Raw genomic sequence first — 15,811 nt, forward strand, 5'->3', positions numbered from 1 at the left:
CATAACGAAGAAGAAAAAGATTTATTTAAATTAGCTAACTGCCCCAAACCACTAATTATACTGCTGCCAACTATAGTTAGACAATATTGAAAACTAGCACATCCATCAAAATTACAGTTTCCTAAATTTTTATACAATACATTTGTATCTCCTATGTGGGACAGTCTCTTAGCTTATAATGTTGCCACTGCCCATATTACATTATATAACCTATAATTTTGTTTAAGATAACAAAACTTGTTTGAAACAAGTGGAAATTAGCACAGTAATGCATTACTTTGAGATAGTCTCAGAAAATATCCAAAATACAATTATTCAAAGCTAGGCAAAGAATAGATTTAAAGTAACCATCATTATGTTTTGAAAAACCATTCAGACTATTCCAATTTCATGAACCTTGATGTCAATAGCCTGGCCTTTTTATAATCTATTTTCAAGTATATTTAATATTTAATTTAACAAATTCAAAATAGACTTCTTCAAAGTGATTTGCCACCAAAGAAGCATTAATTAGCATGAATCTGGCTTTTACATGATGCATTATTCTTACGCTTTCCTTGCTCTAGGTCATTACCATGCCCATGATGTATCTTCATGTTACCCAAGTAAATTTAAAAGTTAAAAAATATATAGTTATTCTCAATCGACTATGTGCCACAGAGAACTTTAATTACTCAAGTAAATACATGAAAATACTTCATTGACTGCCCCTAAGTATATATAAAACATTTATTATTATTTGGAATACCATTTGCACGTACCAAATATACCTACGTTGTATATATAAGGGCATCCTATCAAATCACTGGCTCATATATGAATAAGCAAAAATGGAACTAGATTCAAATGTGGCTCTTCTAAACGTATATACCTTTTGGGGTCTAACTGAAGCATAAGAACAGCAAAGTTAAATAAAACTAGTTAGAATCAGATGGAACATCCCACTTAAATTATGGCAACAAAAGAAGATAAAGTATTCAGGAATGAGCCTAACCAAAACTACAAAACCTAAAGGAGGAAAATTTAAAAACACTTCTAAAGAGCACAAAAGTAGATCTACATCAATAGAAAGACACCATGTCTTTAGACAGAAAAACTCAAGATCATAAAGACACGAACGCTATTTAAAATTTATTACATCAATGTAATCCAAACAAAAATACCAAAAGGTTTTTCTCTCCACAGAACTAAAAAAATCTGGTTCTCAAGTTCATATGGAGAAATAAACAAGCAAGAATGACTAGAGACCCTGTAAATTAAAAAAAAAAAAAAAAATGAAAAAGAGCAACAAGGAGATACTAGGTCATAAACAGACAGGAATCAAGGGATAGACAGAATGAAAAGTCCAGAGATGATCCATCTACAAATGGGAATTAGTTTATGAAAAAGATAGCATATAAGCACTAGTGGGATACAGGAGGACTTACAAAATGTTGGGACAACTAGGCAGCTATCTAAAAAAAGATCAAAGGATCTATAACTCATACTGTTCATCAAGAAAAATGGAACAAAGATTTAAATGCAAAAAATGAAACCAGAAACTGTGAGATGAAAATATGGGTAAGTCTATTAAAATCTTCAAGTGGGGAAGGCCTTTCTAAAAAGTATGATATAAAATGTAGAAGTGATAAAGGTCTCATTAAAAAAATCCAAAACAGGGGCACCTGGGTGGCTCAGTCAGTTAAGCGTCTGGCTTCGGCTCAGGTCATGATCTCACGGTTCATGGGTTCAAGCCCCGCATCGGGCTCTGTGCTGACAGCTCAGAGCCTGGAGCCTGCTTTGGATTCTGTGTCTCCCTCTCTCTCTGCCCCTCCCCCACTCATGCTCTGTCTCCCTCTGTCTCAAAAATAAACAAACATTAAAAAAATTTTTTTAAAAAACCCAAAACAAAACACCAAGTCAAAAGACCAATAACATATCAGGAAAATGTATTTGTAACTTATCACAGATAAGGGTTGAATTTCTTAATAAAAAATGAGTTCCTATAAAAGTAGAAATTATTTAACCCAATACAAAAATGGGCAGATGATATGAAATATAAGAAATGAGAATTCATGGGAAAACTTTAAGTGGTATATAAATATACAGAAAGCTATTCAACCTTTTAGAATCAGAAATGCAAATTAAAACTCACTAAGATCATATTTTTCACCTTTCAACCGACTGGCAAAAATACAAGTCTGTTAATACACTGTTGGTGAGGCTGTGGGGAATATAGCTCACTGCAATCTTATTTCGCACTTTGCTAGTGGTTCAAAATGGGATTAGGTAGGGAAAAAACAAGGAACAGAACAGTGAATATGCATAAAAAACACCCAAAGACACCAAAAGAAATAAGAGGCAGGGACCCAGGACAGGGGTGAGGCCATGACTTCTTACTGTATACTTTTTATAACATTTGATTTCTAAATCATGTATATACGTATATATGTATTTTAAAGTGTATGTATGTGTGTGTACACACACACACACACACACACACACACACTTTTAAAGGACTAAATTTAATTCTAATAGTGGCAGTGTGGTGTCAGTGAAAACATCTGGTTGAGAATTAGAAGAATTAAATCTTCTATTGTCCTACCTTGTGGAAGTTCAACATGCTATGTGGACCCCAATTTCCTCATTTAGTGAACCAAGGCCTTTGGACTAAATAATCTCAAACACAGAAGTTAAAAGGATAGGCTCTGTATACCAGGATTTGTATCTTGGTTCTAAAACTCAACATCCTGAAACTTTAGCATTATCCTTCAATAGCAGTAACAATTAATACCCATTTCATAGACTTGTGGAGCGGATTAAATGGGTTAATACACATTAAGAATTTAGAACAGCACATGGTACGCAATAAATGTTTCATGAGTGCTATAAACTATGAACCATCCCTTCTAGTTATACAATTCTATGCTACCTACTACCGTATTAAAAGTAGAATAATGCCCCAAATTTAAAATAGATGGCACAGGGGCGCCTGGGTGGCTCAGTCAGTTGAGCGTCCGACTGTGGCTCAGGTCATGATCTCATGGTTCGTGGGTTTGAGCCCCACGTTGGGTTCTGTGCTACCAGCTCGGAGCCTGGAGCCTGCTTAGGATTCCGTGTCTCCTCTCTCTCTCTCTGCCCCTCCCCTGCTCATATTCTCTCTCTCTCAAAAATAAAGTTTAAAAAAAATTTTGTTTAAATAAAGTAGATGGCACAACAAAGTTTGAACTAGGAAAAGGAAAAAACAGTAAAATTGCTAGGATAGACTTTTTTTTAAACCTCAACGAAATACAGGTGGTCCTTGCTTTTTTGCTAGGTTAATAGAAACCTATGACTATTGGAAACATGCACAGTGAGGACTGTGTAATAATACTTTTCTGTGCAGACTGTATTATTATGATGTTCATCAAACCATGATTTATAATAAAGAAAATGGAAGATAATTAAGTATATAAAAATAAGGAGATGGTTAACTAACCAATGGTATATTTATTTGGTGAAATATTATGCAACCATATAAAGTTATATTTATTTAGTGTTTAAGAACATGGAAGATATCTGTAAGGAAAGAGGCAGCATACTCAATGGAATCTAATGTATGATCACCCCTATGTAAGTAAATAGTATAGAAGAAAAAAGACTGAAATTTAACCAACAGTTACTTTTGGGTAGAAGTCCCACTTTCTACTTTTTTATTTTTCTAAACTTTCCAAAATGAAAAGAAACTAAACTATTAATGAGTGCAAAAATCCTATAGTGTTTGTCCAGTGTACAATCACAAAACGTTAGGAAGATCAACCCAACAAAATCCTGATGAAGCTGCTCTATCATCCAAAAAATAAAATTAGAGATTAGACCTTAAAGGCTATCAAAACATTCTATGTCAGTGCACTCTGATCTTCTGATGGATTCTTTAGAAGATAAACACCAAGAATAGCTTAAAAAAAAAAAAAGAAAAGAAAAAAAAAGTCCACACTCCACTTCATAGAATAGTTTCATAAAACTCTTCATTTTGTTTATATGTTTATGTGTGTTTGTGATTGTTTATAGGTTCAAGTCAAGAAAAAGTATGTATCTCTTTAGCACTCCAGAGTGTATGAACCACTGAGATGTGGAGAAACAAATGGATGCTGAAATTGTAATTTCAGAGCATTCTGAGGGTTTAGTTACTAAAAATCACAGATTTTACAGGCTGGAATGGAACCACAAACAAAATAAATGAAGCTGAATTACCTTTAAGATAGACTATTATGTTTTCCTTATTATTTTCTATCTAAATAATTCCTCTTGTTCCTACTTTGTGGATTTCAAGTGTAGTATTTTACACTGTGTATAGAAATATGACAAGCTAACATTTTAAATTTCTACTCTTCAAGTACTGAAATGAAGTTCTAGAGTGTTATGATTAGACTCACTTTCAAGCAGTGGCCTCTGGCAATAGAGATTTAATAAGAAAGGGGCATGATGGAACTTTCTGAGATTACGAATATGTTTTATATCTTGTATTTGGGTGGTGATTACAGAAGTATATTAACCCATCAAAAATCATCAAATTGAACATTTAAAGTCTGTGAATTTTACTGTGTATAAAATTAGTGCGGTAATGCATTACTCTCAGGTGCCTCCAAAAACTCCTTTTTAAATGACTGACATGTATACTTTTAAAATATCTAGTATCAAAGATTCTGGAAGCTAAAACTGCTGAATATATCTGTGTTATTAACATGTATCATGTCATACTCATACACAAAGATATAACTCCTAACAGCACTTCGGTTATTACTAGCAATACTGCACAATTGAACATATGAACGTAAATATTAAGGTACACTCCCTTTTTGCCAAAGACTGCACACAAAAAAATCAAAACCAACACAAATCACACTCCCCACACACATCAAAAACTAACCCCCAATGGTAATTGTACCATATGGGTTATATCCAGAATAACCCACAATATTCAATTTAAAAATCTTTCAAATTACAAAATTATACTTACTATTGTACATTTTCAATAATCTAAGTAATAAAAAAGTCATCACATTCTTTCATGTACTGACTAAAGACAAACTTCTTAACCCTAAATTTTACTAGCTTTGAAATAGTTTCAGGGGGGATAGAGAAGCAAGCTTAGGTGAGGAGACACACAAAACCAACCAAAAAAACCCAAACCAAGCTATTCCAGAAAGTGCAAGCATACCCGGAGGAAGCACAGGTACAGCTTCAGACTTTCATTCCCACAGCTCTTAGTAACACCACTACATGGAGAAAATACCCCACGGAGAAAAATTGGAGAGCCACTTATGATAGAGATAAACTTGCTGACACATGAAAGTGTGAGTAGAATGTAACTTCAAACAAGCGGTTAAAAAAAACCATCAGCAAAACCCAAGACAAAGGAAAGCCTTGCTGTAAGAGGGAAATGCCTAAGCTTAAACAAGCGATACATACCCGTCTGTCGATCTTATCACCCTGTAAATTACACATTAAAAATTATTTATAAATATTACTGCTGTAGAAAAATTTAAATCCAAAAAAATCCCTCACAGATGGTCTCTCTACAAACCCACACCAATAATTTGGGACAGGATAGTTCTAATATTTTATAATATAACATTATGTAATTATCTAATATTTTATTGTAACAAGATAGTTCTAATATTTTATTATGTAATATTTATTATGTAACACATATATTATGTAACATATTTTATTATGTATTTTATTATGTAACATAATATTATGCATATTATTAATATGCATTTTGGAGGAGAAAGGATCATTTTACAGCACTGTGCTGTGAAGGGGAAGACACCACTATCTTGAGAATTTCTCATAATGCATTAATTGTGACTACAATGTTAGAGCGAAGTCTCTGGTGGTGGTGGTCCGTTAACTGCTGTTTGGCTTAAGAAAAGCTATTTTCAACAAACAGTAACATGAGAATGAGAAGTATTAAATATACATGGATATGAATATTTAGGGGTAGTTTTTTCAAATCACTAAGAAATAAATGATAAAGATGAAACAAGCTTTCAATTTAAATAAACAGATTTTAAACAATAAAGAGAATGTCTGATCCCCTTTTCACTAGTTAATTTTTAACCATAATTTATAACTTCCTATGGATGATGGCATTGATGTCTCTTTAAAAGCTCACAATAAAACAATTCAATGAGTGTGTCAAAATTAAAAATTAAGAAGGACACAGCACATTATCACAGGGAGGAAGAGAGGAAAATTCTAGGGGACAGCACAATTTTAGACTTAAGTATATTTTTACTCTAAGTGACTCTGAATGTTAATGACTATAGTTCTGCTAAACAGTGAACCTGAATTGTTCAACAGCAACAGAAGTCCATGTGGACAAATCATCCAACTGTAAGTGACCTTCATAAAGACCTTATCATCCACACTTCAGTGAAGCTTTGTTGTTCTCATTAGGTGTCTAGAGGAATGCAGTTACATTTTTCTCTATATTAGTAGATAAATTATATGCCTTGGGGTTTTGAGGGTTGGAGAGCTCTCAAACATCAAGGAGTACAATGTTTAGTAAGCGATGGACTGGTATTGTTTTCTGAAAGGAAAATCAACTGGTCTGGGAAGAGAAAGAGGGAGGTACATAGCTATGAACCACTTTATTCTATTCTCTCTCATAAACAGACCCAAATTCGGCTACTGAGCAGAAAGAGAAAAGGACATGCAAGAACACTGGATGATAGAAAAAGGAAACAGAAAGAGAAACAAAACACCTTTCTGTCCAGAAGATGTGTTTCATGAAGCAGATTTTACTATTTGGCAAAACCATTCTTGTAAGAGTATGTATTTCTTTCTCTCCACACACTGTTTCAGGTTACAATGAGTTAATGAGCAGGTAAGTCCATGCCTCTTTCCTTTTTCATCTGCATCTACGAAGGATACCCTTAAATCTTTGTATCACTGACACAAAAACGTATAGCTGAGATTTTTTCCCCCTTAGAGCAGTTCCACTCGCCAGCCACGTTACCTGTGAAAGGATGTTGGTGCACTGTTGCAATAAAGAAACTGGAGGGTTGCCGATACTTGTAGCAAGTTGAACCCTGAGCAACTGTTCTTTCTGGGTAGCATTTTCTTGCAAAGCATGGGCAAGGGCCACAGCAGCACACCAGTTTGAAAGTGAATCAGTAGAAAATAAACCTCCGCATAATAACTGACCAGCTGAGACTGAATTACCTGTTGCTACAAAGATGGCAGGCAGATGATGATAAAAAATTAATTGTTGTTTTACACACACACACAAATAGTATGAAATACGATTTTAAAATCTGTTAATTAGGGGTATTAAGTTACATTTTTAAAAGTCTGCTTTTCAAGACAAAAATGAAAGATGACAAAATGACCCTGGAAGAAGAGTAGCAGAACAAAGAGATAATTACATTTCAGGCATCAAATCGATGAGATAATATTCCAGAAAATTACTGTCTTAGTTAAAAACTGCATTTCTAAAGCAAATCCAAGGAAATGCCATATTTTAAATATTCCACTACATCCAGGGTCTTTTATCATTTACAATATACCTTATCATTAAAAGCTTGAAAGACTACGTACTTCTCAGAACAGAAATTAGAACTAAATTATTTACCATCAATAGTGGAAGGTAGAAGCGTTGACACAATTTCTCCTTGTCCTTTTTGGTTTTTATATAAGAAACATTGGAAACAGTAGAGAACAGCACAGCGCAATACAAACGGCTGCCTTTCGTTAACCATGGACATGAGAAGTACCACGATTGCCGGTCTGTTGCATTCAGAAAGAAAAGAGCAAAAGAAAAATTGCAACCCAAGGACACAGATCAGTAACTAGTTGTTTCTGCTGACTGAAACACCATAAGCAGAACACCAGCGAGGTAAGTATTCCACCTCCAATGCACAGGACAGACAACTGCCGCTCGGACAAGCAAGCAATCGGGTCTGCGTACGGCACGGAGGAAGTGTGAGGGTGATAGCTGAGCCCAAATACCGAAGCTCCAAGGACCACAGACTCTTTTAAAACACCTACATGTTTATCTTGTCAGATAATTTCTAGTTTCAAAACATATGGATGAACTTCTTAAAAGATGTGTATATGAGATATACTAAAAACCCAAAGTAAATTCTGACTTCCTCAGAGAAATAGCAGTATTTCCCTTTTCCTACCTTGGTGGGTTTGAAGGTGCATTTACAGAAGCAAAGTAGTCTTGGTTTACTTGGTAGCCTCGAATAACTTCTGACACAGTATTAATGGTCTATTTAGGGGGAAAAATAAAAATTGAGAGACAGTAAGTCAAGGAAGAAAACCTGTTTTCAAAACAAAATGTTATATCCTTCTGTGGTTTGCTTTTAAATGCGAAAATTCAGATACCGAAAAAAGGAGTGACAGCATTATAATCCTGTTAACACTTTTTCAAAATAACACTTTAAAACATTAAGCATAGGGGTCTAATTACAAATAACACCTGACCATAAGGATTTAAAAGTCTCAAAAAATTAAAATCAATAGTATCCTCTAAAAGACAGAATCTATTTCTACAAAACAAGGGTGCTTCAAAATAAAATCAGCAAACACATTTAAAATATAACAAATTAAAACTTCAATTTAAGGATGAAGTTGAAAATACCTCCAAGAAAATAGAATAAAAAGGCAAACTAGATACACAGAAAGTCTAACAAATCTATTAGTGGAGTTGCAGAAATAGAACATAAAAATAATTATCAAGAAATATAAAAAACATTCTCAGGACTGAAGGACACAGGTCTACAGCTTGAAAGGGTCCAGTGGGTGTCAACAATAATTGGGGAGGGTTAAAAAAAAAAAAAAGTCTGTAGTACTGCACATTATCAGTATATTTCAGGAAACCAGAAAGGAAGAGAAGATCCCAAAAGTTTCTGGAGAAAAAAAGTTACATGAAAAGGATTAAGATTAAAAATGGCTTCAGATTTCCTAACGGCAGCTCTGAAATAATGTTCAGAAAGTTGAGTGTTATGATTTCTAACCCTGAATCTATACCTAGCCAAACATTAGAGTAACTCTGAAAATAAAGGAATGACATGTAAAAGATAAAAACAAGTTCTCTTGCCATTTACTTTTTTTAGGAAGTGAAGTAAACTAAGATAATGAGTCAAAAGGTGGGGAGTAAAGACATGGAATCCTGGTAACTAAGGGATTTAACTCCAGAGAGGAGTAACGGGAGATCCTAGGAGGATGGTGAAAGTCCTGGGGCTAGAGATGTGCACAGAAGTAGACCAGCCCATATTGGAGCAGGAGGATGGAAGGGGCTTCTAGAAAAGAAGAAAAAATGTCTAGGAAAAAAATGTCTGGGATGGGAAATGACATGTTAATCATATTGATAGTATTAATATGCAGATACACAGAAAAACAGTAAGATGAAAAGAGAATACTATTACAACTTAGGAAAGAGAGATATTTAAAAATGATATAGGGCTCTGGCTTGGCAGGGAACAGTATTTGTATAGTCATAAAATTATAAACCCTGATTATTGATTTAAATGCAAATTACTAGGGTGACAGGAGGAAGTAAAGTGAGAGGGTTATGCAGAGGGGAAGAAAGACTTAAGGCAAGGGAGGAGTGAGACTGCAGATAGCTAGCTGCTTTTGTTACAAAACTTTTATTATTACCTATTCTTTTAATGTGCATGTGTTAATTTGAGAAAGCTTTTATGAAAGTTTAAGTAAACTAAACCTTTCTTTTCTTCAAACTAACCTCTTTTTCTTAATAGGTAGGAAACAAAAAATGCCAAACGTCAGGGAAAAAGAATTTACTGTTCTAGGACTATGTAACACTACTTAAGTCTCAAGTCTTATTTGACTAAGTCATACTGTTCTCAACATTAAAAACTTAAATCATACTGTGCACTCCTGTTGAATACAATAAAATTAATGAAAGTCCTGTAAGCTTGAACAGTATTTATATATTATTAAACTTGAGGGATGAGTACACCTTTTGGAATTAATACTGTCATCATTATGCAAATTATATTTTAGTAGGATCAATAAGGAATTTAACATATAAAAATGGTTAACTATTACTGTTTTGCCTTCAGCTGACATCTAATTCTTCTTAGGATTCCTGATTTCAACTTCCACAAGAGTAGTCTCTGCCTCCATTTGGTTTACCTCAGTCAGGATATCAGCAGGCACTCCAGTGGCCATTAGGATAGTGCAAAGTTGCTGCAGTAAGCCACACTGGAACATAGCTTTCTGGCAGCTACTGGTAGCACCCGGAGGGTTGGTGGGAGATACCAGCACACGAACCAGCTGTGAAAGAAAGAGAAAGCAAAAGTGGTCTTTTAAAGATGTGAAGAGTCTTGAGGCAAATTTCTGTATGAACAAGAACATCTATGTAAAGGATTCCCCTCACCTATTCAGCCAGATCTAGATGCTCTTTCCTTCACGCTCTCATGGCAAGAGTTCTGTTATAGTACATAGCACATTACGCCAGTTTGTCTCCTTCAGGTGATTGTGAACTCCCAGAGTAGAAACTGCCTCAGTCATTTTTGTATTCCAAAGAAAAGGCCCAGTATTTATAACATAGTGTATAGTCAATAAATGAATAAGTAACAGGGTGGTATATTTCTTACCAAAGTAAAGATGAACTACCTAATTATGGAGAAGGTCTGAAAATAGAATGGCTTGGGGCGTAATAAAGTCCCCCTAAACTGGAGATACTTAAAGAGAGACCAAAACTAACCCCTGAAGACATGGTAGAAGATTTATGCGTTAGGTAAGGGGCTGGCCTCATTGATTGTTAATGCTAATTAAACCTTTATGGTTCTATGATTAGTCTGAACTTGAACATGAAGTCTGAGAAACATAAAAAATGTCATCCCAAACAAATGTTCAGCAGTTACGTCTTCAAAATAATTTCACATATAGCTTGTATTTTAAAACTAGACTTACAAGTCTATGTGTGTACAAAACCTTGTATATTAAGATCAAATGGGATTTTATAATATTTTTATTAAGAGGGTTGATTAATACATTGATGTCACTAGAGACAGGCTTTAGAATTACATAATGGCTCAAATCTTTAGACCTTTCTGGTTAGACCTCCATGGCTTTTTGTTTTGGTTTTTGTTTTATTCTCCTCTTATCCCTAATGTGGAAAAAAAAAAAAAAATATATATATATATATTTAAAGCAATACCAAGCTATTTGTCACTTCTCCCATAAATATTTCTACATATGCCTCTAACTAAAAAGAATTTTAAAAAACATGATCATCATGCCATTAGTGTAGCTAACAAAATCAACAATAATTCCTTAGTATCATCTAATAGCAGTTGGGTATCTTTATTGATGAGGTAAATAAAGAAAAAGTAATTATCAATCTTCTAGATGACAGAGAAGTAGGAAAAGGTGATTGAAGAAAGAGGGAGCATTTATTATAAGGATAACAACATAAGGGAAGACTTAGTAACAACATTTAAATATGTAAAATACCATAAGGAATGGACTTGTATTTTCCCTGAGAACAAAACAGGGGGAAGTTTGTAGAAGGCAGATTTTGACTCATTATATGAAGTTTTTAAGAGCTAGAATTACCCAACAATGAAAAGGATTCTCTCATAAGGTAATGAGCTTTCTGGGAACTGCTGGCAGTATCTGTCCAAAAAATGATATATAAGGGTATATTCCTATAGGAATAGGAGGCAGAACTAGTCATAACACTACCATTCCAAGAAAAATTAAAGTATATTATGACTAAAAAACTTTTCAAAAAGATGCTTCCCCCAAATTTAATCTGTAAAATTTGAATGAATACCCTCAAACACATCGATTTCAATTTATAGAATTTTTAAAATCAATCATGATTTCAATGCAATGATGAAAAATTCTAGTTAGGATGTTATCTATCCAAATAGGACTGTTTATCCTCATTTTTGATGCATTTTCATTTGGTGCATAACAGAGAACTGGAAATACAAGCAACCCTAAATAAAGCTATAAGGAAACAGAACAGTAATAGGCTGAAAAGCAGAAGATAACCTGTGGCCTGCGAAGTCATGAATGCATCAACTACTCAATCTTTGAGATGGAGAATATATTGAAGTGAATTAAACTCAGCTTCTTTATTTTGAAGTTTACATGCTTTAAGATTTTATTTACTTTTTAAAAGTAAAAAAAAAAACTTAACCAATTTACTACATATGTAAAAATAATGTATTTTTTTGTTTATATGCAGCACCCTAGTCTAATTTTTTTTTTCTTTTGGTAAAGTAGTACTTTTTAAACAGCGGCTTTCTTCAAAAATGATTCTTTGCTTAGTACTCTAAACCATAAAACATAAGTGGACTCCTCTAGCAGTTTAAATTTTCCCTGCTTGGTAGGATATATATAAGCTTTTGCACATCACCAGATCCCTTTGCTCTGTCTAATCATGTTTTGAAAGGTATTTTTCTACAGGAATTTATTAAGAAAGTGGCGTTGGGCAAAATATCAAGCTTACTACTTGGAATGCTATTTCTAAGGTGCAAAAAACATGTTGAAAAACTAAGTCTTGAAATGTGTAATATTGACATGTGAAAGTAGAAAGGATGAAGTGGGGAGTATAAAATAGAAATATTCTACCCATGTTCTCCTGTAAAATATTTTCCTGACAGGTTTGAGGCATATTCTATATAAGGTAACTATAATTTATTATCTAAATTGGGACACTTTAGAAGTGAAAGAGGACACTATTCGTAATTACAAAACGATTACTAGCCTGGCAAAATGGGGCACCTGGTCACCTTAATTACCAATTAACCCTACACAGGCAACTCCCACGGCATGCGACGATATTCAGACTCTAATTACTAGAGAAACTATCCATCTAGTTTTGAGGAAAACAATTTCAGAGACGCAGGAACAATTCAGAGATATTCAAAGACCCACAAGAATCACCAGAGAGCCAGTAAGCTGGGAAGCTAGTATATAAACTTAAGGGTTTGGAGAGGGAATAATAAAGGAATAAGTAAGTAAAATACTTCAAAGAACTTCATATTTTCTCTGATGCAGAAATCATTTGGGATCCTATTGTCTTCACTTTTACCATTCATCACCAGTAAGCTAAAATAAAATTGCAGGTGACTTGTCATTTTAACTTATATCAGACTTAAAACAGATTATTAATCTTTGGAGGCAGGGACATTATCATTCATTTCTTGGCAGTCACTGCCTAGCTCTCAGTAAATGTCTACTGAGTGAATTTATTTGCTGAACGCAGTATTCCGTACATTAAAATTTACATTAGAACCTTAACTGAAGAAAGTAGATTTAAAAAATTCAAATCAACAATCTAACCTATTATTCTCTGGGTGCAAAACCCATCAGGAAACTATACGTTTGGATTTGCTTTAAAATAATCCAGCAGGGCAGGGTGCCTGAGTGGCTCAATCAGTTAGGCATCTGACTCTCGGATTCAGCTCAGGTCAGGACTTCACGGTTCCTGAGTTCGAGTCGTGAGTCAGGCTCTGCAGCAGAGACTACTTGGGATTTTCTCTCTTCCCCTCGCCCCACCCTCCCCTGCTCACTCTGTCTGTCTCTCTCAAAATAAATAAACCTTAAAAATAAATAAAATAAAATAATAAAATAAAATAAAATACAAATAATCCAGCAGGGCAAGAGAAGGGAATAAAAGATGAAACAAAATTGCCACATGTTAATAATTATTGAAGTTGAGTCATGGGCATATGTACTGGGGGTTGGAGGGAGGGGTTAATGGCAGTGGATCTCTATCTCTGAGCATAACTGCAAGTCTTCATATTAAAAGGTTTTCTTTTAGGCCCATCTGAAACCAACTCAATATCCTAGATTTATCAAATACAAGCAATTTTCTTTTCTTTGAAAGGAATGTTGTCAAAATTCTTGTCACATTTATGTCTAACTATAGTGTACCTGTAGCATTACGTGCAGATTAGTCACTTTCTGTGCAGACCAGCCAGAATTTTCATCGCCAACATCAAACCAAGGTTTCATACGTTGAATATATGAGCCTTCTTTAAAAAAATTTTGATTGGAATTGTTGTTTTTTAACAAGTTTTGGAGCAAAATCAGACAATCTTCCACTACTATGCCTGAGAAAAGAATGTAAAATGGAAGTGTTAAGGCTGATAAAACCTGAAGGAAAATTCACTCCCCAAACACTTAAATAAAAGACAAAACTTCAAACTCAGCATTTCTTCAGTACAGCAAGGTAAAAAGCCTGTTCTGACTCCTGACGGTCACAGGCCACAATCTGCGTGCTCTTTCTTAGGTTTCCAGTGATCTCTTGACCTCTCTGTTCAACTACCCCTCACCTCAATAACTCAGATTTTTTCTTCAGATCCCAGATTAAACATCAAGACCTGATGACTAGGTTGGCATCACCAGCCACATGCTTTCACAAGAACCTGCTCCTTTTATTATTATGTAGTATCTGTCTTCTCTACTAGATTATAATTCATAAAGACAGGAATGTGAATGTCCTACTAGGATACAGTGACCTACTCTATATCCTCAGCAGAGACAGAAACAAGATATCAGGTCTATACATATCAGCTCACTATTAAATATTTGTTGAATGAATAAATCATATCTTATTTAGTCACTAAGAAGCACTGGACATTGTTGTCTTGAGTCTCTTCCTTGAAACTTCCTCTTCCCTTGGTTTCTAGTAACTACTCTCTCATGATTTTCCTTACAGATCTCTGGCCACTCCTCAGGCTTCCTATCTTTCCTGGTTCCTCTTCTCCATTTACTTCTATCTTTGCTTACAACATACTATTCTATAGGGTAGTTCCATCCACACTACAGCATATACTATCATCATGGCTTAAAGCTCATCAACTGATCTCTATCATGTGTTAGTCTAACCAAGGATCTGTTTCCTCTGTTAAGAATATGACTAATGTTGGGGTGCCTGGGTGGCTCAGTCGGTTGAGCATCTGACTTCAGCTCAGGTCATGATCTCGCAGTTGACGAGATCGAGCCCTGCATTGGGCTCTGTGCTGATAGCTCAGAGCCTGGAGCCTACTTCCGAGTCTGTGTCTCCCTCTCTCTCTGCCTCTCTCCTGCTCATGCTCTGTCTCTGTCTCAAAAATAAAGATAAACATTTAAACAAACAAACAAAAAAAGAATACCACTAATGTCAGATGTTCACAGCTAGTAAGTTCCTCTGTGAGGTACACTCACACATTTACTCCTAGTAGTTGAGGTCTGTGTTTATAAAAATCAGTTTTTTGAATTTTTTTAATGTTTTATTTTTGAGACAGAGAGAGACAGAGCATGAGCAGGGGAAGGGCAGAGAGAGAGGGAGACACAGAATCTGAAGCAGACTCCAGGCTCTGAGCTGTCAGCACAGAGCCCAATGTGGGGCTTGAACTCACAAACCGCGAGATCATGACCTGCGCTGAAGTCGGATGCTTAACTGACTGAGCCACCCAGGCGCCCCAGTTTATTTTTTAAATAGACTTTATTTTTGGGGCAGCTGGCTGGCTCAGTCAGAAGAGCACACGACTCTTGATCTCAGTTGGGGTTGTTTGAGTTTGAGCCCTACAATGAGTGTAGAGATTAAATAAATAAAACTTTAGGGATGCCTGCATGGCTGAGTCGGCTGGGCGACTGTCTGACTCTTAATTTTGACTTAGGTCATGGTCTCACAGTTCATGGGTTTGAGGCCTGCATTGGGCTCTGTGCTGACAGCATGGAATCTGCTTGGGATTCTTTCTCTCTCAGAATAAATTTAAAAACTTAAAAAAACCCCACTTTATATCTTAGAGCAGCTTTAGGTTTACAGAAAAAATGAGCAACAAATAAAAGGAATCCCCATATACTC

At 35.1% G+C, this 15,811-nt stretch overlaps 1 protein-coding gene across 2 annotated transcripts in view; it reads right to left on the minus strand.

Moving 5' to 3' along the window:
* USO1 (USO1 vesicle transport factor) overlaps positions 1–15,811 on the minus strand; it is a 93,363-nt gene that overhangs the window by 15,324 nt on the left and 62,228 nt on the right. The window contains exons 9-14 of one of the 2 annotated variants that reach the window (XM_015079823.3): positions 13,894–14,072; positions 10,132–10,272; positions 8,154–8,242; positions 7,601–7,755; positions 6,986–7,197; positions 5,431–5,451 (exon numbers count right to left, since the gene is read on the minus strand). In XM_015079823.3, the coding sequence (XP_014935309.3) occupies positions 5,431–5,451; positions 6,986–7,197; positions 7,601–7,755; positions 8,154–8,242; positions 10,132–10,272; positions 13,894–14,072 (797 nt within the window). The remainder of the gene's footprint in view (positions 1–5,430; positions 5,452–6,985; positions 7,198–7,600; positions 7,756–8,153; positions 8,243–10,131; positions 10,273–13,893; positions 14,073–15,811) is intronic. The other variant, XM_015079830.3, reaches the window with a different exon arrangement.

The sequence above is a fragment of the Acinonyx jubatus genome, chromosome B1, assembly GCF_027475565.1.
Source record: "Acinonyx jubatus isolate Ajub_Pintada_27869175 chromosome B1, VMU_Ajub_asm_v1.0, whole genome shotgun sequence".
NCBI classification, from domain to species: domain Eukaryota; kingdom Metazoa; phylum Chordata; class Mammalia; order Carnivora; family Felidae; genus Acinonyx; species Acinonyx jubatus.